Genomic DNA, 26,297 nt, shown 5'->3' on the forward strand with positions numbered 1-26,297 from the left:
TGACAGAGAACAGCCTAAACCTTGACACTGACAAACCAGAATTCCTGAACTCCAGCACAATCTTCACCCCCTGGGACGACTCCTGGTGGCCTATTGAGCTAGGACCTGCACCCTCCCCATCCAATTGCGCAAGGAACCCCAACAACATCCTCTATAGCAAGCTGACTATGAGAGCCCAAGTCAATGCAGTCTCATCAGCCTCCTTCTTTATGCTGCACAAACTTCGGAAGATCTGTAAGTAGCTTTATACCAACATCAGACACACCGTCACTCAAGCCCTCTAGACACAAGCAGACTTGACTACGTCAATGCCCTCTACCATGGTATCTCTAGAGACCTCCTCAGGATATAGTGCATCCCGAACGCTGCAGCCAGACTCCCCCTTCCACGTTAGACTCACATCTTCCCCCATCTCAAAAAACTCCACTGCCTCCCTGTGAAATAGAAATGCCAATTCAAGCTACCGACCCAAGCACAAAAAGCCCTCCACAACCAGGGACCCACCTACATCACCCACAACCACCTGAATTTCCACCAACCTGCCAGACAACTCTGCTCCGCCTCCCTATTGACCACATACACCCCCTGCATCTACAGAAGCACCAGCGGAGGACGCCTCTTCTCCTACCTCACAGCAAAGGCACGGAAAAACCTCCCTCTGCAATTCCATGCCCCTCCGTCTCTACTGGAGTTGAGGAAAGCACTTAAGACCTGGCTTTTCCACTGAGCCTACCGCACACTGCAAGCACCTGGATACCTTCGCGCGTGATTAGCAGCACTGCATAAATTGACTGATTGATTGATGTCGCGAAGGAGTAAGGGACATGTCGGGGATCGTGTGTGGAGTATGGGAAGGCAGGATAGAATGGAGGAAGAGACATGGACACAAAGAAGGATGATGGACAAGTATCAGAGGAGAGTAAGGGACGTGTGAGTGGGTGAGGAGGGCAGAGTTTCACATGTAGGGCATGGAAAGGGGTAGGAAGAAGCAGGAGACATGGACACAAGATACGATGAACAGACAGAGATGTAGAGGCACTTTTATTTGTGGAGTCAGAAGTGTGGGCATCGGCTGGGCGCAGAGCATGGGCACAGAAAGGGCACACAGAGGACTCCACCTACCAGCATCTTCTGGAGCTGGTCCACAGAGTGGTTGGTGACAGTTGCCCCGTTGATTTCCAGGATCTCATCCCCAACATGGAGTGAACCTGCGGTGGCGAGAAACGGTGAATGTAAGCCACAGGTTAGAGGTGACATAAATCACAGGTTAGATATAACACAAGTCACAGGTTAGACGTAACACAAGTCACAGGTCAGACGTAAAACAAGTCACAGGTTAGACGTAACACAAGTCACAGGTTAGACGTAACACAAGTCACAGGTTAGACGTAACACAAGTCACAGGTTAGACGTAAAACAAGTCACAGGTTAGACGTAACACAAGTCACGAGTTAGACGTAACACAAGTCACAGGTTAGACGTAACACAAGTCACAGGTTAGATATAACACAAGTCATTTTTTTTATACACAAGTCATTAGTTCGACATGGTTAGATATAACACAAGTCATTTTATTTTTACACAAGTCATTAAGTTCGACATAGCACAAGTCACGGGTTAGAAATAACACAAGTCATTAGTTCAACATAACACAAGTCACAGGTTAGATATAACACAAGTCACAGGTTAGACATAACACAAGTCACAGGTTAGACATAACACAAGTCACAGGTTAGACATAACACAAGTCACAGGTTAGATATAACACAAGTCACAGGTTAGACATAACACAAGTCACAGGTTAGAAATGTTAGATTACAGATTGCGGTGTGGGAAGTGCAGTCACTGCAGCGTGTTACTACAACACACACTATCAGAGGAGATTGAAAGATTCAGACCACCACTCTCTCCATCCTAGCTCAATGTATTATGGTGACAAACTAAAATATTTTCATAATCAGTATCAAATACATCTGAGGAGAGTGAATGAGATACATGTTAAGATGGGTTTCGAGTAAACAGAGAAATGGATTCCAAGACATGATTAAAAAGTGATGTCAAGTCGTTTGCCCACTTATCACATATCAAATATAAAGTAAGCATGCCATGGGTATGCCCTTAAGATGGATAACAACTCTGTGCTGTTTTTATTCAATTTTCAACTGGACATTCTATGAGCGTCTGCCTTCTTTAATATCACAGATTTCAGTCATAAAACTCCCTTTGGGTCTACACGAATGATTCGAGCAGGTCATCAGTGATGGGGCAGAAGCCCTCTGCGTCACTTTATAAAACTCTGCCCCACTCACTAGTTCAGTTTAATTCTAACCACATTTGTTTCCTTCAGTCAACTGCACAATCGAAAGGCCAAGTAGAAGAACTCCTCATTTCAAACTTCTCATTCATCAGCCAATCAGGTTATGTGGATGGGGGCGGGCAAACAGCGTATCCCAGTATAAGTGGAGGCTGTTGGCACCCCTCTGCATGCTGTAAAAAAAGCTGTGTGACTTTGCCTGGGAGTCTTTTCTGGCCTTCTCTAGATACATGTTCCCTCCAGTAAACTTCACAATCTGTGGGGACCCAGAAACAATCTGTGGTGCTCCCCCAAATGCAAGACGCACCATCACCCAAACCCTCATCACCAGTCAACTGGACTACGGAAACACCCTCTACGTGAGAATCGAGGCCCACCTAGCTTAAAGTCTACAGACCGTCCAGAATGCGCAGGAAGACTCATTATGGATCTCACTGCACCCACATCAACCGCACCTCAAAAACCTCCACTGGCTCCCAGTTCAGAAGAGATGACTGTTCAAGCTCCTCACCACATAGTCAAGGCCCTGCATGACTCCAGATCCATCTACATCAACCACTGTCTGAGATCCCACAAACCCTCCAGACACCTCCGCTCCGCCTCTCACGTGCTAGCGCATAGCCCTCCGCAAACAGTGCGGCACAGCAGGAGGAAGCTCCAACGCCTGGAACGGCCTCCCTGTGAACCTCAGGACCTCCCCTACTCTACAGGAGGTCATTAGGACACTGAAAGCCTGGCTCTTCGACTGACATCCCGCCACTGCCTGGATACCCTCACAGGTGGCAAGCCGAGCTCTAAACGTCGAATGATTGATTGACCCATGACCCCTGGGTGACCTCTGTCCATCGAGACACTTTCCATCCTCCAGTTGGCTGGGCCTTCTGCAGACCTTCTTGGGGCAGGTTGGCTTCTGCTGCCCTTGATATAGGGAACCACTGCCAGCCAACAATCCGCTTTATTTAACTACCCCAACACTCCTCCAAAACTGGAGTAGTGCGTGTTTCTGGTGTCCAGTTTTCCTGGTCAGACCAGTTTGAGCCGATCTTGATGGTTTCTGGATTGGAGGTCAGACAAAGCGTGTTTTAATTTCCTGGAGGCCCAAAAACTACACAGAAAGAAGGGGCATGTCTGGGCTTCACTCAGGCCTAAGGACATCTACTCCAAACATGTTCTCAATACTATGTTAAGGTTCCATGGTGGGACAGTTTACACTCCAGGCGCAATCATTCTTTTAAGACCTTTCATATAGGCCTTAAAGAAAGAAATGTTGATCAGAGAAGAATGTTCTCTATTCTGCATTTTGCATTAATGGCTGCAAGATATAGGCGTATGGAAGTGTGCACTATCCCCGATTCTTTAACATCAAGTAAATAAAGTTCTTGGATAGTGGGTTCAAGAGGGTTTAAATTCGTGAAACTAGAATAGTATAAACTCTATAGCAGCGGGGGACAAAACACTGATATTTGGAGCCTGGGGAGTGACGGTAAATCCAGAAACGTGGCTGCTGGCCCTAAGAAAAACATCTGCAAACACTGGAGAGTGAACAGGTAACAGTGGGACAGAAACATCACCCTGGACATCTGTGATGGGAAAAATGTGTTCGTTTGGAAGATTTTAAACTTTGCAAAACCCCTTTTGACCGTAAAACGAGGCTGTCATCAATTATGGTCAGTGGCAATATTTAGGGTGCAGTCCAGGGGCTACCGGGGATCACTCAGTAGTGTGCAGCTGGGACACAGATCAATTTCGAAACCAGTTACGACCTAACTGGTGCCAGTGTTCTCAGTGGTGCCAGGTGCAGCAGACAGTCAGTACACACAAGGGTGCCCAAAGGCACCCACAATGAGCTACCAACTTCAACGGCTAGTGTCTCGAAAACACTGGTTCAACATGATAATTTTCCAGTGTGGTGGCCACCCACAATACAGGGGGCACCCCCCGTAACCATGACATCATCAGATCCCATAGGAAACTGTGGTCTTTAGAGGAAGCAACAAACCTTGACCTCACACCACAATATCTTCAGCAAAGGACATTGGTGCCAACACTGAAGTGGGAGGGTCTGGAGCTCAGATATCCACATCAGAGAGAGGAAGTTATATCATCACAGGATTTAAACCTGCCCCTGCTCCTCCAACACACTCTGACCACAGAATCATTTCAGGAAGGCTGCGGGTGGAGAACTAGACCAACGAGCTGGGCATATTGGGTCACCTCGAGGAACAACTGAGTCTGCAATCTCCATACTATGCAAATATGTAAGCTATGCAAATATTATAAATATATATACCTACATCGAAGTAAGAGTTAAAACAGTTTATCCCAGAAAAGATCACATTTTCTTTAAAATGGGGAGATATTCATGTCACCTGCACCCCGCTGCTCATCCATGAAAACCTCCCCACCTGCACCCCGCTGCTCATCCATGAACACCTCCCCACCTGCACCACGCTCGTCACCCATGAACACTTCATGACCTGCGCCCCGCTCCTCATTCATGAACACCTCACCACCTGCACCATGCTCCTCACACATGAACACCTCCCCACCTGTGCCCTGCTCCTAACCCATGAACACCTCACCACCTGCGCCCACTCCTCATCCATGAACACCTCCCCACCTGCACCATGCTCCTCATTCATGAACACCTCACCACCTGCACCATGCTCCTCACACATGAACACCTCCCCACCTGTGCCCTGCTCCTAACCCATGAACACCTCACCACCTGCGCCCACTCCTCATCCATGAACACCTCACCACCTGAACCCTGCTCCTCACCCATGAACACCTCACCACCTGCGCCCACTCCTCATCCATGAACACCTCACCACCTGTGCCCCGCTCCTCATCCATGAACACCTCCCCACCTGCGCCCACTCCTCACCCATGAACACCTCCCCACCTGCACCATGCTCCTCACACATGAACACCTCCCCACCTGTGCCCTGCTCCTAACCCATGAACACCTCACCACCTGCGCCCACTCCTCATCCATGAACACCTCACCACCTGAACCATGCTCCTCACCCATGAACACTTCATGTCCTGCGCCCACTCCTCATCCATGAACACCTCCCCACCTGCACCACGCTCCTCACCCATGAACACCTCCCCACCTGCACCATGCTCCTCACACATGAACACCTCACCACCTGCGCCCACTCCTCCTCCATGAACACCTCACCACCTGCGCCCACTCCTCATCCATGAACACCTCACCACCTGAACCATGCTCCTCACCCATGAACACTTCATAACCTGCGCCCACTCCTCATCCATGAACACCTCACCACCTGCACCCCGCTCCTCACCCATCAATGCCTCACCACATGCAGTCCGCTCCTCAAACATAAAGACCTCACCACCTGCGCCCACTCCTCATCCATGAACACCTCCCCACCTGCACCCTGCTCCTCACCCATGAACACCTCACCACCTGAACCCCACTCCTCATCCATGAGCACCTCACTACCAGCACCCCGCTTCTCACCCATGAACACCTCACCAACTGAACCCGACTCCTCACCCATGAACACGTCATCACCTGCCCCCTGCTCCTCACCCATGAACACCTCACCACCTGAACCATGCTCCTCACCCATGAACACTTCATGTCCTGCGCCCACTCCTCATCCATGAACACCTCCCCACCTGCACCCACTCATCTCCCATGAACACCTCCCCACCTGCACCACGCTCCTCATCCATGAACGCCTCACCACCTGCGCCCACTCCTCATTCATGAACACCTCCCCACCTGCACCACGCTCCTCACCCATGAACACCTCCCCACCTGCACCACGCTCCTCATCCATGAACGCCTCACCACCTGCACCCACTCCTCATTCATGAACACCTCCCCACCTGTGCCCCGCTCCTCATCCATGAACACCTCCCCACCTGCACCATGCTCCTCACACATTAACACCTCCCCACCTGTGCCCTGCTCCTAACCCATGAACACCTCCCCACCTGCACCCACTCCTCATCCATGAACACCTCACCACTTGAACCATGCTCCTCACCCATGAACGCCTCACCACCTGAACCCTGCTCCTCACCCATGAACACCTCATCACCTGCCCCCTGCTCCTCACCCATGAACGCCTCACCACCTGAACCCTGCTCCTCACCCATGAACACTTCATGACCTGCGCCCACTCCTCATCCATGAACACCTCCCCACCTGCACCACGCTCCTCACCCATGAACACCTCCCCACCTGCACCATGCTCCTCACACATGAACACCTCACCACCTGCGCCCACTCCTCATCCATGAACACCTCACCACCTGTGCCAACTCCTCATCCATGAACACCTCACCACCTGAACCATGCTCCTCACCCATGAACACTTCATAACCTGGGCCCACTCCTCATCCATGAACACCTCACCACCTGCACCCCGCTCCTCACCCATCAATGCCTCACCACATGCAGTCCGCTCCTCAAACATAAAGACCTCACCACCTGCGCCCACTCCTCACCCATGAACACCTCACCACCTGAACCATGCTCCTCACCCATGAACACTTCATGTCCTGTGCCCACTCCTCATCCATGAACACCTCCCCACCTGCCCCCTGCTCCTCACCCATGAACACCTCACCACCTGAACCCCACTCCTCATCCATGAGCACCTCACTACCAGCACCCCGCTTCTCACCCATGAACACCTCACCAACTGAACCCGACTCCTCACCCATGAACACGTCATCACCTGCCCCCTGCTCCTCACCCATGAACACCTAACCACCTGAACCATGCTCCTCACCCATGAACGCCTCACCACCTGCGCCCTGCTCCTCACCCATGAACACCTCACCACCTGTGCCCACTCCTTATCCATGAACACCTCACCACATGCAGTCCGCTCCTCACCCATGAACGTCTCACCACCTGCACCCACTCCTCATTCATGAACACCTCCCCACCTGAACCCCACTCCTCATCCATGAGGACCTTATCACCTGCACCCCGCTCCTCATCCATGAACACCTCACCACCTGTGCCCATTCCTTATCCATGAACACCTCATCACATGCAGTCCGCTCCTCATCCATGAACACCTCACCACCTGAACCATGCTCCTCACCACCTGCACCCACTCCTCATCCATGAACACCTCACCACCTGAACCATGCTTGTCACCCATGAACACTTCATAACCTGCGCCCACTCCTCATCCATGAACACCTCACCACCTGCACCCCGCTCCTCACCCATCAATGCCTCACCACATGCAGTCCGCTCCTCAAACATGAAGACCTCACCACCTGTGCCCGCTCCTCATCCATGAACACCTCCCCACCTGCACCATGCTCCTCACACATGAACACCTCACCACCTGCGCCCACTCCTCATCCATGAACACCTCACCACCTGCGCCCTGCTCCTCACCCATGAACACCTCACCACCTGAACCATGCTCCTCACCCATGAACACTTCATGTCCTGCGCACACTCCTCATCCATGAACACCTCCCCACCTGCACCCTGCTCCTCACCCATGAACACCTCACCACCTGCACCCCGCTCCTCATCCATGAACACCTCACCACCTGAACCATGCTCCTCACCCATGAACACCTCACCACCTGCACCCACTCCTCATCCATGAACACCTCACCACCTGAACCATGCTTGTCACCCATGAACACTTCATAACCTGCGCCCACTCCTCATCCAAGAACACCTCACCACCTGCACCCCGCTCCTCACCCATCAATGCCTCACCACATGCAGTCCGCTCCTCAAACATGAAGACCTCACCACCTGTGCCCGCTCCTCATCCATGAACACCTCCCCACCTGTACCATGCTCCTCACACATGAACACCTCACCACCTGCGCCCACTCCTCATCCATGAACACCTCACCACCTGCGCCCTGCTCCTCACCCATGAACACCTCACCACCTGAACCATGCTCCTCACCCATGAACACTTCATGTCCTGCGCCCACTCCTCATCCATGAACACCTCCCCACCTGCACCCTGCTCCTCACCCATGAACACCTCACCACCTGCACCCCGCTCCTCATCCATGAACACCTCACCACCTGAACCATGCTCCTCACCCATGAACACCTCACCACCTGCACCCACTCCTCATCCATGAACACCTCACCACCTGAACCATGCTTGTCACCCATGAACACTTCATAACCTGCGCCCACTCCTCATCCATGAACACCTCACCACCTGCACCCCGCTCCTCACCCATCAATGCCTCACCACATGCAGTCCGCTCCTCAAACATGAAGACCTCACCACCTGTGCCCGCTCCTCATCCATGAACACCTCCCCACCTGCACCCTGCTCCTCATCCATGAACACCTCACCACCTGCACCACGCTCCTCACCCATGAACACCTCACCACCTGAACCCCACTCCTCATCCATGAGGACCTTATCACCTGCACCCGCTCCTCATCCATGAACTCCTCACCACCTGTGCCCACTCCTCATCCATGAGCACCTCACTACCAGCACCCCGCTTCTCACCCATGAACACCTCACCAACTGAACCCGACTCCTCACCCATGAACACCTCATCACCTGCCCCCTGCTCCTCACCCATGAACGCCTCACCACCTGAACCCTGCTCCTCACCCATGAACACCTCTCCACCTGCGCCCACTCCTCATCCATGAACACCTCACCACCTGCGCCCTGCTCCTCACCCATGAACACCTCACCACCTGAACCATGCTCCTCACCCATGAACACTTCATGTCCTGCGCCCACTCCTCATCCATGAACACCTCCCCACCTGCACCCTGCTCCTCACCCATGAACACCTCACCACCTGCACCCCGCTCCTCATCCATGAACACCTCACCACCTGAACCATGCTCCTCACCCATGAACACCTCCCCACCTGCACCCACTCCTCATCCATGAACACCTCATCACATGCAGTCCGCTCCTCATCTATGAACACCTCACCACCTGAACCATGCTCCTCACCCATGAACACCTCACCACCTGCACCCACTCCTCATCCATGAACACCTCACCACCTGCGCCCTGCTCCTCACCCATGAACACCTCACCACCTGCACCCCGCTCCTCATCCATGAACACCTCACCACCTGAACCCTGCCCCTCACCCATGAACACCTCACCACCTGTGCCCACTCCTTATCCATGAACACCTCATCACATGCAGTCCGCTCCTCATCCATGAACACCTCACCACCTGAACTATGCTCCTCACCCATGAACGCCTCACCACCTGCGCCCTGCTCCTCACCCATGAACGCCTCACCACCTGCGCCCTGCTCCTCACCCATGAACACCTCACCACCTGCACCCACTCCTCATCCATGAACACCTCATCACATGCAGTCCGCTCCTCACCCATGAACACCTCACCACCTGAACCATGCTCCTCACCCATGAACACCTCACCACCTGCACCCACTCCTCATCCATGAGCACCTCACCACCTGCGCCCTGCTCCTCACCCATGAACACTTCACCACCTGAACCATGCTTGTCACCCATGAACACTTCATAACCTGCGCCCACTCCTCATCCATGAACACCTCACCACCTGCACCCCGCTCCTCACCCATCAATGCCTCACCACATGCAGTCCGCTCCTCAAACATGAAGACCTCACCACCTGTGCCCGCTCCTCATCCATGAACACCTCCCCACCTGCACCCTGCTGCTCATCCATGAACACCTCACCACCTGCACCACGCTCCTCACCCATGAACACCTCACCACCTGAACCCCACTCCTCATCCATGAGGACCTTATCACCTGCACCCCGCTCCTCATCCATGAACTCCTCACCACCTGTGCCCACTCCTTATCCATGAGCACCTCACTACCAGCACCCCGCTTCTCACCCATGAACACCTCACCAACTGAACCCGACTCCTCACCCATGAACACCTCATCACCTGCCCCCTGCTCCTCACCCATGAACGCCTCACCACCTGAACCCTGCTCCTCACCCATGAACACCTCACCACCTGCGCCCACTCCTCATCCATGAACACCTCACCACCTGCGCCCTGCTCCTCACCCATGAACACCTCACCACCTGAACCATGCTCCTCACCCATGAACACTTCATGTCCTGCGCCCACTCCTCATCCATGAACACCACCCCACCTGCACCCTGCTCCTCACCCATGAACACCTCACCACCTGCACCCCGCTCCTCATCCATGAACACCTCACCACCTGAACCATGCTCCTCACCCATGAACACCTCCTCACCTGCACCCACTCCTCATCCATGAACACCTCATCACATGCAGTCCGCTCCTCATCCATGAACACCTCACCACCTGAACCATGCTCCTCACCCATGAACACCTCACCACCTGCACCCACTCCTCATCCATGAACACCTCACCACCTGCGCCCTGCTCCTCACCCATGAACACCTCACCACCTGCACCCCGCTCCTCATCCATGAACACCTCACTACCTGAACCCTGCTCCTCACCCATGAACACCTCACCACCTGTGCCCACTCCTTATCCATGAACACCTCATCACATGCAGTCTGCTCCTCATCCATGAACACCTCACCACCTGAACTATGCTCCTCACCCATGAACGCCTCACCACCTGCGCCCTGCTCCTCACCCATGAACGCCTCACCACCTGCGCCCTGCTCCTCACCCATGAACACCTCACCACCTGCACCCACTCCTCATCCAAGAACACCTCATCACATGCAGTCCGCTCCTCACCCATGAACACCTCACCACCTGAACCATGCTCCTCACCCATGAACACCTCACCACCTGCACCCACTCCTCATCCATGAACACCTCACCACCTGCGCCCTGCTCCTCACCCATGAACACTTCACCACCTGAACCATGCTTGTCACCCATGAACACTTCATAACCTGCGCCCACTCCTCATCCATGAACACCTCACCACCTGCACCCCGCTCCTCACCCATCAATGCCTCACCACATGCAGTCCGCTCCTCAAACATGAAGACCTCACCACCTGTGCCCGCTCCTCATCCATGAACACCTCCCCACCTGCACCCTGCTCCTCATCCATGAACACCTCACCACCTGCACCACGCTCCTCACCCATGAACACCTCACCACCTGAACCCCACTCCTCATCCATGAACACCTCACCACCTGAACCATGCTCCTCATCCATGAACTCCTCACCGTCTGTGCCCACTCCTCATCCATGAGCACCTCACTACCAGCACCCCGCTTCTCACCCATGAACACCTCACCAACTGAACCCGACTCCTCACCCATGAACACCTCATCACCTGCCCCCTGCTCCTCACCCATGAACGCCTCACCACCTGAACCCTGCTCCTCACCCATGAACACCTCACCACCTGTGCCCACTCCTTATCCATGAACACCTCATCACATGCAGTCCGCTCCTCATCCATGAACACCTCACCACCTGAACCATGCTCCTCACCCATGAACGCCTCACCACCTGCACCCACTCCTCATCCATGAACACCTCATCACATGCAGTCCGCTCCTCATCCATGAACACCTCACCACCTGAACCATGCTTCTCACCCATGAACGCCTCACCACCTGCACCCACTCCTCATCCATGAACACCTCACCACCTGCGCCCTGCTCCTCACCCATGAACACCTCACCACATGCAGTCCGCTCCTCAAACATGAGCACCTCACTACCAGTGCCCCGCTCCTAACCCTTGAACATCTCACCACCTGTGCCCTGCTTGTCACCCATGAACGCCTCACCACCTGAACCCTGCTCCTCACCCATGAACACTTCACCACCTGCACCCACTCCTCATTCATGAACACCTTATCACCTGCACCCACTCCTTATCCATGAACACCTCACTACCAGCCCCCCGCTCCTCATCCATGAACACCTCCCCACCTGCACCCCCACTGATCACCCATGAATGCCTCACCACCTGCACCCCGCTCCTCACCCATGAACACCTCCACACCAGCGCTCCACGCCTCTTCCCTGTATGCTACCCCGCCTACGCCTCGTTACTCATCTGTGAACAGTTTGAAATTTGAAGTGGACTGATGATACGGAGACAACCGCACATCTCCACAAGTCTCTTTTCTGGTACAAACCTGGAGTAGCGCATAAACACAGGTCCAACTTGCAAATAGCGTTCCTCTGTCCATCGTGCGTTTAACGTCCACCTCATCCACATTCAGCGCCCAACACATCCTCACAAGTGCTCATAGGTACAACACACCCAGTCATAGCTTGAGAAACCAACACCAGGGTAATACCACAAAAGCCCCCCCCGGGGGAGCTCCTGTGCGCGACGGTCACCTTACCTTGTCTGTGGATCATGCCTCCGTGCATGATGCGTCCAACGACGCAGCTTTGCTTTGAGTTCAGCTTCAGTGTGATGCCCTGGAGGAGAGGGGATAGAGCAGGCTCAGTGCACAAAGGGATGGCAACACATGACACACCCTGGAGGAGAGGGGATACAGGAGGCTCAGTGCACTAGGGGAGACCCTGGAAGAGAGGGGATAGAGGAGGCTCGGTGCACAAGGGGATGGCAACACATGACACACCCTGGAGGAGAGGGGATAGAGCAGGCTCAGTGCACAAAGGAATGACAACACATGACACACCCTGGAGAAGAGGGGGATACAGGAGGCTCAGTGCACAAGGGGATGGCAACACATGACACACCCTGGAGGAGAGGGGGATACAGGAGGCTCAGTGCACAAAGGGGTGGCAACACATGACACCCTGGAGGAGAGGGGATAGAGCAGGCTCAGTGCACAAAGGGATGGCAACACATGACACACCCTGGAGGAGAGGGGATAGAGGAGGCTCAGTGCACAAGGGGATGGCAACACATGACACACCCTGGAGGAGAGGGGATACAGGAGGCTCAGTGCACTAGGGGAGACCCTGGAAGAGAGGGGATAGAGGAGGCTCGGTGCACAAGGGGATGGCAACACATGACACACCCTGGAGGAGAGAGGATAGAGCAGGCTCAGTGCACAAAGTGATGGCAACACATGACACACCCTGGAGGAGAGGGGATAGAGGAGGCTCAGTGCACAAGGGGATGGCAACACATGACACACCCTGGAGGAGAGGGGATAGAGGAGGCTCAGTGCACAAAGGGATGGCAACACATGGCACACCCTGGAGGAGAGGGGATAGAGGAGGCTCAGTGCACAAGGGGGTGGCAACACATGACACACCCTGGAGAAGAGGGGATACAGGAGGCTCAGTGCACAAGGGGATGGCAACACATGACACACCCTGGAGGAGAGGGGATACAGGAGGTTCAGTGCACAAAGGGATGGCAACACATGACACACCCTGGAGAAGAGGGGATACAGGAGGCTCAGTGCACAAGGTGATGGCAACACATGACACACCCTGGAGGAGAGGGGATACAGGAGGCTCAGTGCACAAGGGGATGGCAACACATGACACACCCTGGAGGAGAGGGGATACAGGAGGCTCAGTGCACTAGGGGAGACCCTGGAAGAGAGGGGATAGAGGAGGCTCGGTGCACAAGAGGATGGCAACACATGACACACCCTGGAGGAGAGGGGATAGAGCAGGCTCAGTGCACAAAGTGATGGAAACACATGACACACCCTGGAGGAGAGGGGATAGAGGAGGCTCAGTGCACAAGGGGGTGGCAACACATAACACACCCTGGAGGAGAGGGTATAGAGGAGGCTCAGTGCTCAAAGGGATGGCAACACATGGCACACCCTGGAGGCGAGGGGATAGAGGAGGCTCAGTGCACAAGGGGGTGGCAACACATGACACACCCTGGAGAAGAGGGGATACAGGAGGCTCAGTGCACAAGGGGATGGCAACACATGACACACCCTGGAGGAGAGGGGATACAGGAGGCTCAGTGCACAAAGGGATGGCAACACATGACACACCCTGGAGAAGAGGGGATACAGGAGGCTCAGTGCACAAGGGGATGGCAACACATGACACACCCTGGAGGAGAGGGGATACAGGAGGCTCAGTGCACAAAGGGATGGCAACACATGACACACCCTGGAGGAGAGGGGATAGAGGAGGCTCAGTGCACAAAGGGATGGCAACAGATGACACGCCCTGGAGGAGAGGGGATAGAGGAGGCTCAGTGCACAAAGGGATGGCAACACATGACACACCCTGGAGGAGAGGGGATACAGGAGGCTCAGTGCACAAAGGGATGGCAACAGATGACACACCCTGGAGGAGAGGGGATCGAGGAGGCTCAGTGCACAAGGGGATGGCAACACATGACACACCCTGGAGGAGAGGGGATAGAAGAAGCTCAGTGCACAAGGGGATGGCAACACATGACACACCCTGGAGGAGAGGGGATAGAGGAGGCTCAGTGCACAAAGGGATGGCAACACATGACACACCCTGGAGGAGAGGGGATAGAGGAGGCTCAGTGCACAAGGGGATGGCAACACATGACACACCCTGGAGGAGAGGGGATACAGGAGGCTCAGTGCACTAGGGGAGACCCTGGAAGAGAGGGGATAGAGGAGGCTCGGTGCACAAGGGGATGGCAACACATGACACACCCTGGAGGAGAGGGGATAGAGCAGGCTCAGTGCACAAAGTGATGGCAACACATGACACACCCTGGAGGAGAGGGGATAGAGGAGGCTCAGTGCACAAGGGGATGGCAACACATGACACACCCTGGAGGAGAGGGGATAGAGGAGGCTCAGTGCACAAAGGGATGGCAACACATGGCACACCCTGGAGGAGAGGGGATAGAGGAGGCTCAGTGCACAAGGGGATGGCAACACATGACACACCCTGGAGGAGAGGGGATAGAGGAGGCTCAGTGCACAAAGGGGTGACAACACATGACACACCCTGGAGGAGAGGGGATAGAGGAGGCTCAGTGCACAAAGGAATGGCAACATATGACACACCCTGGAGGAGAGGAGATAGAGGAGGCTCAGTGCACAAGTGGATGGCAACACATGACACACCCTGGAGGAGAGGGGATACAGGAGGCTCAGTGCACAAAGGGATGGCAACAGATGACACACCCTGGAGGAGAGGGGATACAGGAGGCTCAGTGCACAAGGGGACGGCAACACATGACACACCCTGGAGGAGAGGGGATACAGGAGGCTCAGTGCACAAAGGGGTGGCAACAGATGACACACCCTGGAGGAGAGGGGATAGAGGAGGCTCAGTGCACAAGGGGATGGCAACACATGACACACCCTGGAGGAGAGGGGATAGAGGAGGCTCAGTGCACAAAGGGATGGCAACACATGACACACCCTGGAGGAGAGGGGATAGAGGAGGCTCAGTGCACAAAGGGGTGACAACACATGACACACCCTGGAGGAGAGGGGATACAGGAGGCTCAGTGCACAAAGGGTGGCAACACATGAGACACCCTGGAGGAGAGGGGATAGAGGAGGCTCAGTGCACAAAGGGTGGCAACACATGACACACCCTGGAGAAGAGGGGATACAGGAGGCTCAGTGCACAAGGGGATGGCAACACATGACACACCCTGGAGGAGAGGGGATACAGGAGGCTCAGTGCACAAAGGGGTGGCAACAGATGACACATCCTGGAGGAGAGGGGATAGAGGAGGCTCAGTGCACAAAGGGGTGGCAACACATGACACACCCTGGAGGAGAGGGGATAGAGGAGGCTCAATGCACAAAGGGATGGCAACACATGACACACCATGCACATGGGAGTGTGCACACTTGCGGGGCATGGCCACTGACTGGAGTTTTACTCCGCCCAAACTAGTGTGTGAACGCAGACAATAGAATATATTGTGCAGGAAAGATGTGCTTAGTTCATTTAGAAAATATCTGGAAGAAGTGATGCAGGAATCAAAGGAGCATGTTTTTTTTATATTTAGAGGCCTGTACCACTTATTAGATGTGTTTTTAGATTATATGTGACAATTCTTGCATCCAGACCGAATACTTACACCCTGAGACCTAATATGTGGTGCTCGCCCATTACACCTGCTTCACTTAAGAGCTGTCCTTGTTAAGTGAGGCTACCTGAAGGCGATGTGGACAGCTGGGCCAAAAGATGGTGATTCCTGGTAAACCAATGACCAAGTCTTTCCTACCACATGGCGACACGTGGTACCGACAGAGGGTGGCATCCTGACCCGGGTAAGAGAACATTTGTGAGGTTGCTCAAGGTGTCTGTACTGACCACACTGCTGGTGAGAGGAACAGTCACAAGGTGGGGCAAACTACGTCACAGCATCTTGGGTGGAAGGTTCCAGGATGGATCTCGTGGCCACAGCTGCTCTGGTACCCTGCCAAAGGGTCATATTCACAGACATGTCCTTGAGCAAGTTACATGCGCCCTGTCCATCTTTCACTGCTGCCATTCCGGACATGCATGTGTATGAACTAGAACCCTCGTCTCCGGGGGACACTCGGATACACAGGCGGATGCCCCGCGAGCCCCAGATCCTGCCCTGGATCCAGGGATCCTCTGACCTGATGTCCGGACGAGGCTACAAACTGGCTTTTGTGTACAGTGGGAGAGGGTTGAGCTGTTGGGACAACGGCCCTGCCCGCTCCGGTTTCTATAAGTCATCATGGACGTTGACTGGAGCACTCAGTCTTCAGCCCATGCTGTGCACTGAGGTCTGCCAGCTTCTTCATATGTAACATGAGAGTGGAGCATCGACCCTGCCCTCGCGCCCCGGAATAATCAGGGGAGGTGTTCACCGAGTCGGTGGATGTCCCCATCATGGTCAGTGACGGCGCCCATGCCCCCAACCCACGAACCAAGGCTGCTTTTATTCCAGGGGCACAGGCCCTTTACTAGCACCCCATATGGATCAGTCTCGTGTCTCCCTTGGTTAGAGGTCCGTCCACTCTCTCTCACAGGGGTTCCTTGTTTTATCATGTGTGAGGCATGTATGGAGGTTGTGTGTGTCTCTATGGGGGGATCTCTGTGAATGTGTGTGCGCGCGTCTGACAGTGTGTGCGTATGTCTGCAAGTGTATGTGCATGTTTATGTGTGAGTGTGTGTGTGTGTGAGGTGTGTGAGGCGTGTCTGTGAGTGTGTGTGTGTCTGTGAGTGTGAGTGTGTGTGTGTGTGAGGCGTGTCTGTGAGTGTGTGTGTGTGTGAGGTGTGTGAGGCGTGTCTGTGAGTGTGTGTGTGTGTGTCTGTGAGTGTGAGTGTGTGTGTGTGTGTGTGAGGTGTGTGAGGCGTGTCTGTGAGTGTGTGTGTGTGTGAGGTGTGTGAGGCGTGTCTGTGAGTGTGTGTGTGTGTGTGTGTGAGGTGTGTGAGGCGTGTCTGTGAGTGTGTGTGTGTGTGAGGTGTGTGAGGCGTGTCTGTGAGTGTGGGTATGTGTGAGGTGTGTGAGGCGTGTCGGTGAGTGTCTGAGTGTGTGTGTGTGAGGTGTGAGAGGCGTGTCTGTGAGTGTGTGAGTGTGTGTGTGTGAGGTGTGTGAGGCGTGTCTGAGTGTGTGTGTGGGGATACTTCTTCGGTCGAGACAGGATCATGTCCGTGAGGCACAAGATGGAGGCTCTCTGTCTGACATGCCGCCCTCCCTACGCCTTCCCAGGCCCTCTTACCCAAGCCCTCTACACCCCGCTGGGTGGGGGAGGACACAAGCTGTTGCATTTGGCCGGTGTTGCTTACATGAACCCCCCCCCCCCCCCCCCCCTTTCTTCCTGTGTTGCTTCTGGTCTCTGAGGCAACAGATGCAGAGCTCTGTCAGCAGCCACACCCGGACCAGTCCAACCGGGTCTGACCTGCGATCCTTGGCCTCAGAGCCCAAGAGAACTCGGACAACAGGCAGATGAACCACTCTGGGACATTCAGTTCGCAGGCAAGCACCAACACAAATGTCCAGTCCCCAGCAGGAACTGGTGACGCCAGTGACTGCAGCGGATCCTCCAGTCTTGTAGGTTTCACACCATGAGCATATCTCGACTGCGACCAGTAGCCTCAGACCCCTAGACCTCAGGCCCCTAGATTTCAGGCCCCTAGGCCTCAGACCCCTAGACCTCAGGCCCCTAGATTCCAGGCCCCTAGGCCTCAGACCCCTAGACTTCAGGCCCCTAGACTTCAGGCCCTTAGACCTCACACCCCTAGACTTCAGGCCCCTAGGCCTCAGACCCCTAGGCCTCAGGCCCCTAGATTCCAGGCCCCTAGGCCTCAGACCCCTAGACTTCAGGCCCTTAGACCTCACACCCCTAGACTTCAGGCCCCTAGGCCTCAGACCCCTAGACTTCAGGCCCCTAGGCCTCAGACCCCTAGGCCTCAGACCCCTAGACTTCAGGCCCCTAGACCTCAGGCCCCTAGATTCCAGGCCCCTAGGCCTCAGACCCCTAGACCTCAGGCCCCTAGATTCCAGGCCCCTAGGCCTCAGACCCCTAGACTTCAGGCCCCTAGACTTCAGGCCCTTAGACCTCACACCCCTAGACTTCAGGCCCCTAGGCCTCAGACCCCTAGGGCTCAGGCCCCTAGACTTCAGGTTCTGTTGGGCGCCCAGAGTGGAACTGGCCGACTGCCACATTTGCCGCATTGAAAGAAATTAGAACCAGCTGGGAGCTTACCGGGCTGTGGGACCCCTGCTTTGACCAGTGCCCTAAGTGCACGCCGGGGACCGCATCTCGGGGTACCAGTGACTTTCTTCCCGGACCTTCTCATAAAAATAGTTCACTAAATTGGCCTAGGGTCCTTCTTCTTGGCATAGGGAGTTTTTGGAAGGAAAATTGCACTTGTCTATGAGATTGGACACTCAGCGCTAAGCTGTCCACGTGACCCGCGTTGTGTTTCCAGGCCACCCGCCTCTGCCTTTTACAAAGACTTGTAATTGCCAAATATTAGAAAGTATTTTTGGCGAAGCCGTATCACTGTATACTTCCGAACTACCTTCAGGGATTGGGTTTTTCTCATAAATATTTCTGACACTCTATCAGGATATAAAGAATAACAGCCACGCATTTCATCCCATTATCTGCGTGTAATATGCATTTTACTGCAAAAGTATTTTCCACAGTGTTTAGCTTCTCCTTTTATTTGAAAGAACTCCCTATTTGAGGGCCATTATTCAAGGAGGGGGGGGGGGGAAGGGGGGTAGGGGTGTCACACAAGGGGGACTTCTTACCTGAGCCCCCTCCTCGCTTTGTGTGACATCCCCCCTAACCCCCCCCCCCGTCAACAGAACAGTAAAAAAGTGATGTCCCTTCGGTGAACAGAGTCCCTTCACTGGGGCGAGTGTGCACAGTGCACAGAGTCCGCACACCCAGGTGTGTGCACGTGTCAAGGCTCACTCATCTCCCACCACAGCCGCCTACAGCCGTGGACACCCCCAAGTCCAACTCCTGCGTCAGCTGCATTCTCTGAATGGAGGGGTGAACCCTCTGTACTCACCATTGGTTCCTCCGAGACCCTCTCAAACTGCACAAATCGCATCTTGCGCAGGTCGCGACCGTTCATGACGATGGGCCCATCCGCCGTGGCCGACCCGTTGACGTAGAAGTCCTCCGACACCATGGTGGAGGGATACGTGATGCTCTGCAAAGAGAAAGCAATGGGTGTTACACCAGGAGGCCTCCTGACTGCTCTCCACTCCTCCCAGCTGCAACTACCACATTCAGACCCCGCCTGCTTGACGGGATGCACGCAGTGCCAAGTGCCACGAAACTGTGGCATCGAGGCTCTAGCAAATCAAATCAAATCATTAACATTTATAAAGCGCGCTACTCACCCGTGCGGGTCTCAAGGCGCTAGCAGAGAACTAATCACAGAACATACGAGCGAAGCACACATGGAGATCAGAAGAGGCGAGATTGACATCAGTGCTTAGATGGTGCTTTCAAGGGGTCCCCAACATGCAGCTCGTGGGCCACCCACAGCTCGCCGCCTGCCAGTGAGAAGCTTGGAGCTGTGGGGTCCGGCAGAGCTCTCTTTTAGAGACCCTGGAGGTGAGAGGGAGTCCCTCCTGCTGAATTCAGGAGGCTGCACAAGCAACCTCCAGGCTTCTGGAGCAGTATTGAGTTAACCCAATGCAGACCCCCCCCCCATCAGGCTTACAATTACTGCCCCCATCACAGACAAGCTGGCTTGCGTACAGGATTATCGTTTCAAGCACTAGCCAGCCACTCTTGGCACTTTGTGGGCATCAATGTCCTAGTCTTGGCCAAGTCTGGAATAACAGTGCCCTCCACATCATTCTGTGGGCATCGTCGGTCTAACTATGGTCATCCTTGGTGCCAGGCCACGCTCTCCCCAGGCCGCCGCTCTGCTCTTGCGCCTGTCTGCTTCTGGGTTCTCCCTCACTTTCACTGCTTCCTCTGGCCCCGTTTTTTGAGTGCCTTTTCCCTGGTTCTCACTGCTTTTGCCTTCTTCCCCCCGTTTTATGTGTGCCTTCTCCTTGCTTTCCCTCTTTCTCACTGTGTTCTCTCCGCTTTCCCCCTGTTTCTGTGTGATTTCTTCTTGCTTTGATTTCCCCTTGGTTTCCCCCGTTTTTTGTGTGATTTCTCCTTGCTTTTCCCACATTGTTTGTGTGATTTCTCCTTGCTTTTCCCCCGTTTTTGTGTGATTTCTCCTTGCTTTCCCCCCGTTTTTGTGTGATTTCTCCTTACTTTCCCCCCGTTTTTTGTGTGATTTCTCCTTACTTTCCCCCCGTTTTTGTGTGATTTCTCCTTGCTTTTCCCTCTTTTTCATGTGTGAGTAGGGCACCAAGCGCTCCATGTAGAGTTTGAGAATGACCGGAGACAGCATGGGACCTGGGGGACTCCGCAGTGTTCTTTTGGGACCTGGAGGTGTCCGTGTGCACAAACTGATGTTGGTTGGAAGGGACGAAGGAGAGCCAGTGAAAGCTATTGCTTGAGATTCCCATCCAAGACTCCAGGATCGGGCTGAGGGTGAGATGGCCGAACAGGGATAGGTTTTCCACTTTCCTGAAAGCCCCACAAGAGCCAGCAGCCATTTCTTGGTGGAAGGAACAGACATTTGGAGGCATTTATGAGGAGGGTTAGAGATATACTTTTGTCTCCCTTTTCAGCAAAAGGAGGGCTGTTTTTCTATTAGACTCTAGGCCACGCCAAAGCTCATTCCCACCTCTCAGATATTGGCATGAGTTTGTCTCAGTCCCAGTTCCATGCCAGGGGGCAGCACCTGCTCTTCTCCCTCACACTGGCCGGTGCCCAGACTCCTCATGTCTCCCAAGGAGAGGGCTCCCAACTCCTCAGGCATTCTTCTTCCTAAGGAGAGGTCTCTTGCTCTCTACGTTGGTTAGAGCTGTTCCTTGTAAAGGTCTTGCCCAAGGTGGCCCTGCTTGGCCTACTGTCCGACCTCTCCACAGCCAGGGCCAACAAGTAGAAATGTGACCACATGCAGTGTTGCGGCCCTCACCCAGCAGGGGTCCAGGTGATCAACCACTTTAATGCAAACGACAACCAGGTGTCAGCCAGCTTGTTTACTGGTCCAGGCCCCTCTGACAGAGGAGCAGCGAGGATGCTGGCTAGTGCTCTGAAACACATTCTCATGGCACCAAAGCAGCTTTTCCAGAAGGGGCCGGTTTCCTTGTTGTCGGTTTCCACACTCTTTGTTGCTAACTGTATCGTCAATGATCATTCGGGGTCTCCGCACATGTGGCATGAAGCTGCCATCACGGAGAGTTTGGGCACCCTATGAAAAGCCTCCTGCACCCCTAGACCCTTTCATAGTTTCAAACTTATGCACTTTTTTGCGTTCAGCTTATAGCAAGCACAGAGCCAGGCTCTCCCTGCATGGTGAACCCCAGAGCGTCTCCCAGGCGGTGCGCTTAGGGATCCTTCCAGGGTGCTCTCTCAGCTCGTCCTCAGGTAGCCATCATAGTCTTCTCAGGTGTGCCTTCGCTTTCTTCGCAGACCTCCACGATGCTGTGGTCTTCTTAGGTGGTTTTCCAGGTGGTCTTTATTGTTTGTCCCCTTAAATGCCACTTTCAGATGATCTTCCAGGATGGTTGTTCCTCGTGATCCTCTCCAGCAGACGGGAGGAAGGACACACATAAGGGATGAACATTCCATTACTGCTTCTTCCAAGGTGAGCAGGTGCTGTCACTGAGAAGTCTTTTCTCCCAACCTATCATGGCAAACAAGGCCCTCTCTGGCAGAGGCCCACGTGCGTGACCTCTCATGAATGCCCTGTCTCAATCCACCGGTGAACATTGCTACTGCTGGTAACAAGAGTATGTCTACTCAGCATGAAGGCCACGCCTTGCTCTCTCAAACCCGGCCACACAACAAGTCAATAAAACTCAAAGGCAGAGAGGGAACCCCCTTTAGAACAGAACATCAGATTGTGGCCCTACCAGCTCAGGAACAGGCTGATGGACTTGAACGTGAGTTAGAGCAGAGAACTCCAAACTAGTCTTGGACTCTATCAATTACGAACTCCACAGTTCCATAATGGCTATACTGAATTCTGGGAAGTTTGGTATCAAACTTCTCAGCACAATAAATCCACAATGATGCCAGTGTGGGATTTATTGTGAAATGCACACAGATCACCTCTTAGAGATGCCCCCTGTATACCACCCCAACTACTACCGCAAGGCTGACCAGTTTCTGCCAGCCTGCCACATCCAGACGGGTTTCTGGCCACATGGGGTGAGAGCCTTTGTGCACTCTGTGGCCAGGAACAAAGCCTGCACTGGGTGGAGGCGCTTCACACCTCCCCCTGCAGGAAGTGTAACACCTGGCGGTGAGCCTAAAAAGGCTCAAGCCTGATGCTACAACGCCCCAGGTCTCTCCAGCTACTGGAGATGCCCGTCCCCCCCCCGGACACAGCCCCCACTTTTGGCGGCAAGTCCGGAGGAGATAATGAGAAAATCAAGGAGGAGTCACCCTCCACCCAGGACAGCCCTTAAGGTGTCCTGAGCTGAGGTGAACCCTGCCTTAAGAAATCCTCCATCTCGTTTTGGAGGATTCCTCACAATAGGATTAGGGATGTGCCCTCTTCCCCCACAGGGAGGAGGCACAAAGATGTTGTAGCCACCCTCCAGGACAATAGCCATTGGCTACTGCCCCCCAGACCTATACACACCCCTAAATTGAGTATTTAGGGGCGACCCTGAACCCAGGAAACTAGGTTCCTGATTACCTGAAACAAGAAGGACTGCTGACCTGAAAGCCCCGCAGAGACGATGGCGACAACAACTGATTTGGCCCCAGCCCTACCGGGCTGTCGCCAGACTCAAAGAACGTGCAACAGTGAAGCATCCAGCAGGACCAGTGACCTCTGCCGACTTAGAGGACTGCCCTGCAACCCAAAGGACCAAGAAACTCCCATGGACAGCAGCTCTGTCTAATCTACAAAGAAGAAACCATCTCTAAAGGGACTCCAGCCTCAATCCGGATGCATGAGTCCCCAACATGCTGCACCTGACGCCCCCGGCTCGTGTCCAGAAGAACCAACACTGCAGAGAGGACCCCCAGGCGACACTAACGATGTGGACACCCTGAGACAACCTCCCTGCACCCCCACAGCGATGCCTGCAGAGAGAATCCAGAGGCTCCCCCTGACCTGGACTGTCCGGTAACAAAGAACCCGACGCCTGGAAAAAGCACTGCAACCGCAGCCCCCAGGCCCGAGAGATACCAACTACTGGTGCAGGAGTGACCAGCAGGCAGTCCTCATCCTTGCCCAGTTGGTGGCTGGCCTGAGAAGCCCCCCCTGTGCCCTGCCTGCATCGCCAGAGTGACCCCCGGGTCTCTCCATTGATTTCTATCTATAACCCGACACCTACTTTGCACACTGCCCCTGGCCGCCCCTGTGCCACTGAGGGTGTATTTTGTGTGCCCATTTGTGACCCCCCTAGTGCTCTACAAACTCCCCCGGTTCTGCTCCCAAGGATGCAGGCACTTACCTGCTAGCAGACTGGAACTGGAGCACCCCTAGTCTCCATAGGCGCCTATGTTATTTGGGCCCTACTTTGACCTCTGCACCTGACTGGCCCTGTGTTGCTGGTGCTGGGTGTTTGGGGTTGACTTAAATCCCCAACGGTGGGCTGCCTATGCCCCAGAGACTGAACTTGTAAGTGCTTTACTTACCTGACAAACTAACTTGTACTTAACTCCCCCAGGAACTGTTGATTTTTGCAGGGTCCTCTTATAAAATAGCTTATTGCCATTTTTGCCAAAACTGTGTACATTACTGTTTTAATTCAAAGTTCCATATTTACCTGTGCCAAGTACCTTAGAATGTATGTGCTTACTTGGATTCTGAATCTTGTGGTTCTAAAATAAATTAAGAAAATAATATTTTTCTATATAAAAACCTATTGGCCTGGAATTGTCTTTGAGTGTGTGTTCTCATTTATTGCTTGTGTGTGTACAACAAATGCTTAACACTACTCCTTTGATAAGCCTACTGCTCGACCACACTACCACAAAATAGAGCATTATAATTATCTAATTTTGCCACTATCAACCTGTAAGGGGAACCCTTGGACTCTGTGCACACTATCTCTTACTTTGAGATAGTATATACAGAGCCAACTTCCTACAAACATTCACCGAACTTAACAGCTACTCTAATAAATTTACAGGTAAATTCCAACATAATTATAGTTATTCCCATATTATAAACTTGTAGTACATCCTGTGAGTGCCTCACATTAACTGTGGCTTTTGGTGTGCAGCAATACTGAGTTCTTCCAGGCGGAAGCCTGCACCTCAGTCCTAGAGGCCAGAATAACGCACAGCACGTGCACCCACAACAGGCACATTCCACAAAAGCACACTGTTCCTTCAGCTTCCAACAAAGGGTCAGCGGAGACCAGGAGCTGTGTAACTGGGATGTGCTTTCTATGTCACTTGGGACAGGGAATATCATAGTAAATGAGCCAATCGAACAAAGCCTTTTGAGGCAGAGGTACAGGGAGTCTACGGAACCTCAGAGGCAGGCGTGGGGTAAGGATCTGTGCATGTGAGTTACTCCAATGTGAATATTCTGCCGAAATGTGACGTACATTGAGCCCTCCTGTCACCACCCGGGCTGCACGTAGACAAGTCCTCTTAAGTTGCTTCAGAATCCAGAAGGGACCTGAGGGGAACCCTCTTCCTTCCTGAGATCTTCTGCTCAGACTCCCTAGCCTTGTCCTCAGCAGTTGGGAATGATGGCTGCTTAATTGTGTTTTTTGTTCAACTTCTGCCATGTTGTATGACAACTGTGCAACATGGCAGAAAGTAAAAAATAAAACACCTCTATGACGTGGACAGCTTTGACCACATCACAGCTCTTTTATTTTATTTACTGTCGGCAATGTTGCACAGCGGCTGCCCTGCTGTGCAACATGGGTAAAAAACATCGACAGAGCCAATCTTGCATAGATGAGACCTATGGGCTTAGCTAATGCTTGTTCTCCTTTTATGCTTCATCGGAGGAGCCGGGTACTGGACTGGCCTCAGGCTGGAGCTGTGTCCTGCTCAACACCAGTTACCAGACACACAGCAGTCCTGTTAACTGGACAGCAGGCACTGCAAAACGTTGCCTTTTGCCACCTCGAACACTGCTCGACTTAGACCCCTGTTCTTGTGTGGTGGTTTTTGAGATTACTGATTGTTAAGACAGGTTTAATATTGCCATCCCTCCACAAATGCCCAGCTTTGCTCCAGGACACACAAACACTTTAGAGCTGGTGCCAGGCATTCCAGGGAAAATGTGCTTAGAAGTCACATAACGCAGCGCTGTGTGGCATGAGTGGGAGGTATGAAGTTTATGCCAGCTCTACCAAGATATACCACTGCCACTGTGCTTCCCATCACTGGTTCATTACCCTTCCTCGTATCATGCCACAGACATGCAGCTGCACCACAGCGCAAGGGTGTCTGCCTAGCAGGGCGTCTGTACTAGAACATTAGCCTGCCATGTATCATGCCACAGGCATGCAGCTGCACCACAGCGCAAGGATGTCTGCCTAGCAGGGGTTCCATACTAGAACATTAGCCTTCCCTGTATCCTGCCACAGACATGCAGCTGCACCACAGCGCAAGGGTGTCT

The 26,297-nt window shown here is 53.6% G+C and overlaps 1 protein-coding gene across 5 annotated transcripts in view; it reads right to left on the reverse strand.

The window, feature by feature from the left end:
- MPP1 (MAGUK p55 scaffold protein 1) overlaps positions 1–26,297 on the reverse strand; it is a 135,335-nt gene that overhangs the window by 48,384 nt on the left and 60,654 nt on the right. For all 5 annotated transcript variants that reach the window (XM_069212144.1, XM_069212145.1, XM_069212147.1 and 2 more), the window contains exons 2-4: positions 19,680–19,823; positions 12,623–12,701; positions 1,123–1,208 (exon numbers count right to left, since the gene is read on the reverse strand). In XM_069212144.1, the coding sequence (XP_069068245.1) occupies positions 1,123–1,208; positions 12,623–12,701; positions 19,680–19,823 (309 nt within the window). The remainder of the gene's footprint in view (positions 1–1,122; positions 1,209–12,622; positions 12,702–19,679; positions 19,824–26,297) is intronic.

This window comes from Pleurodeles waltl, chromosome 10 (genome assembly GCF_031143425.1).
Source record: "Pleurodeles waltl isolate 20211129_DDA chromosome 10, aPleWal1.hap1.20221129, whole genome shotgun sequence".
Taxonomy (NCBI): Eukaryota; Metazoa; Chordata; class Amphibia; order Caudata; family Salamandridae; genus Pleurodeles; species Pleurodeles waltl.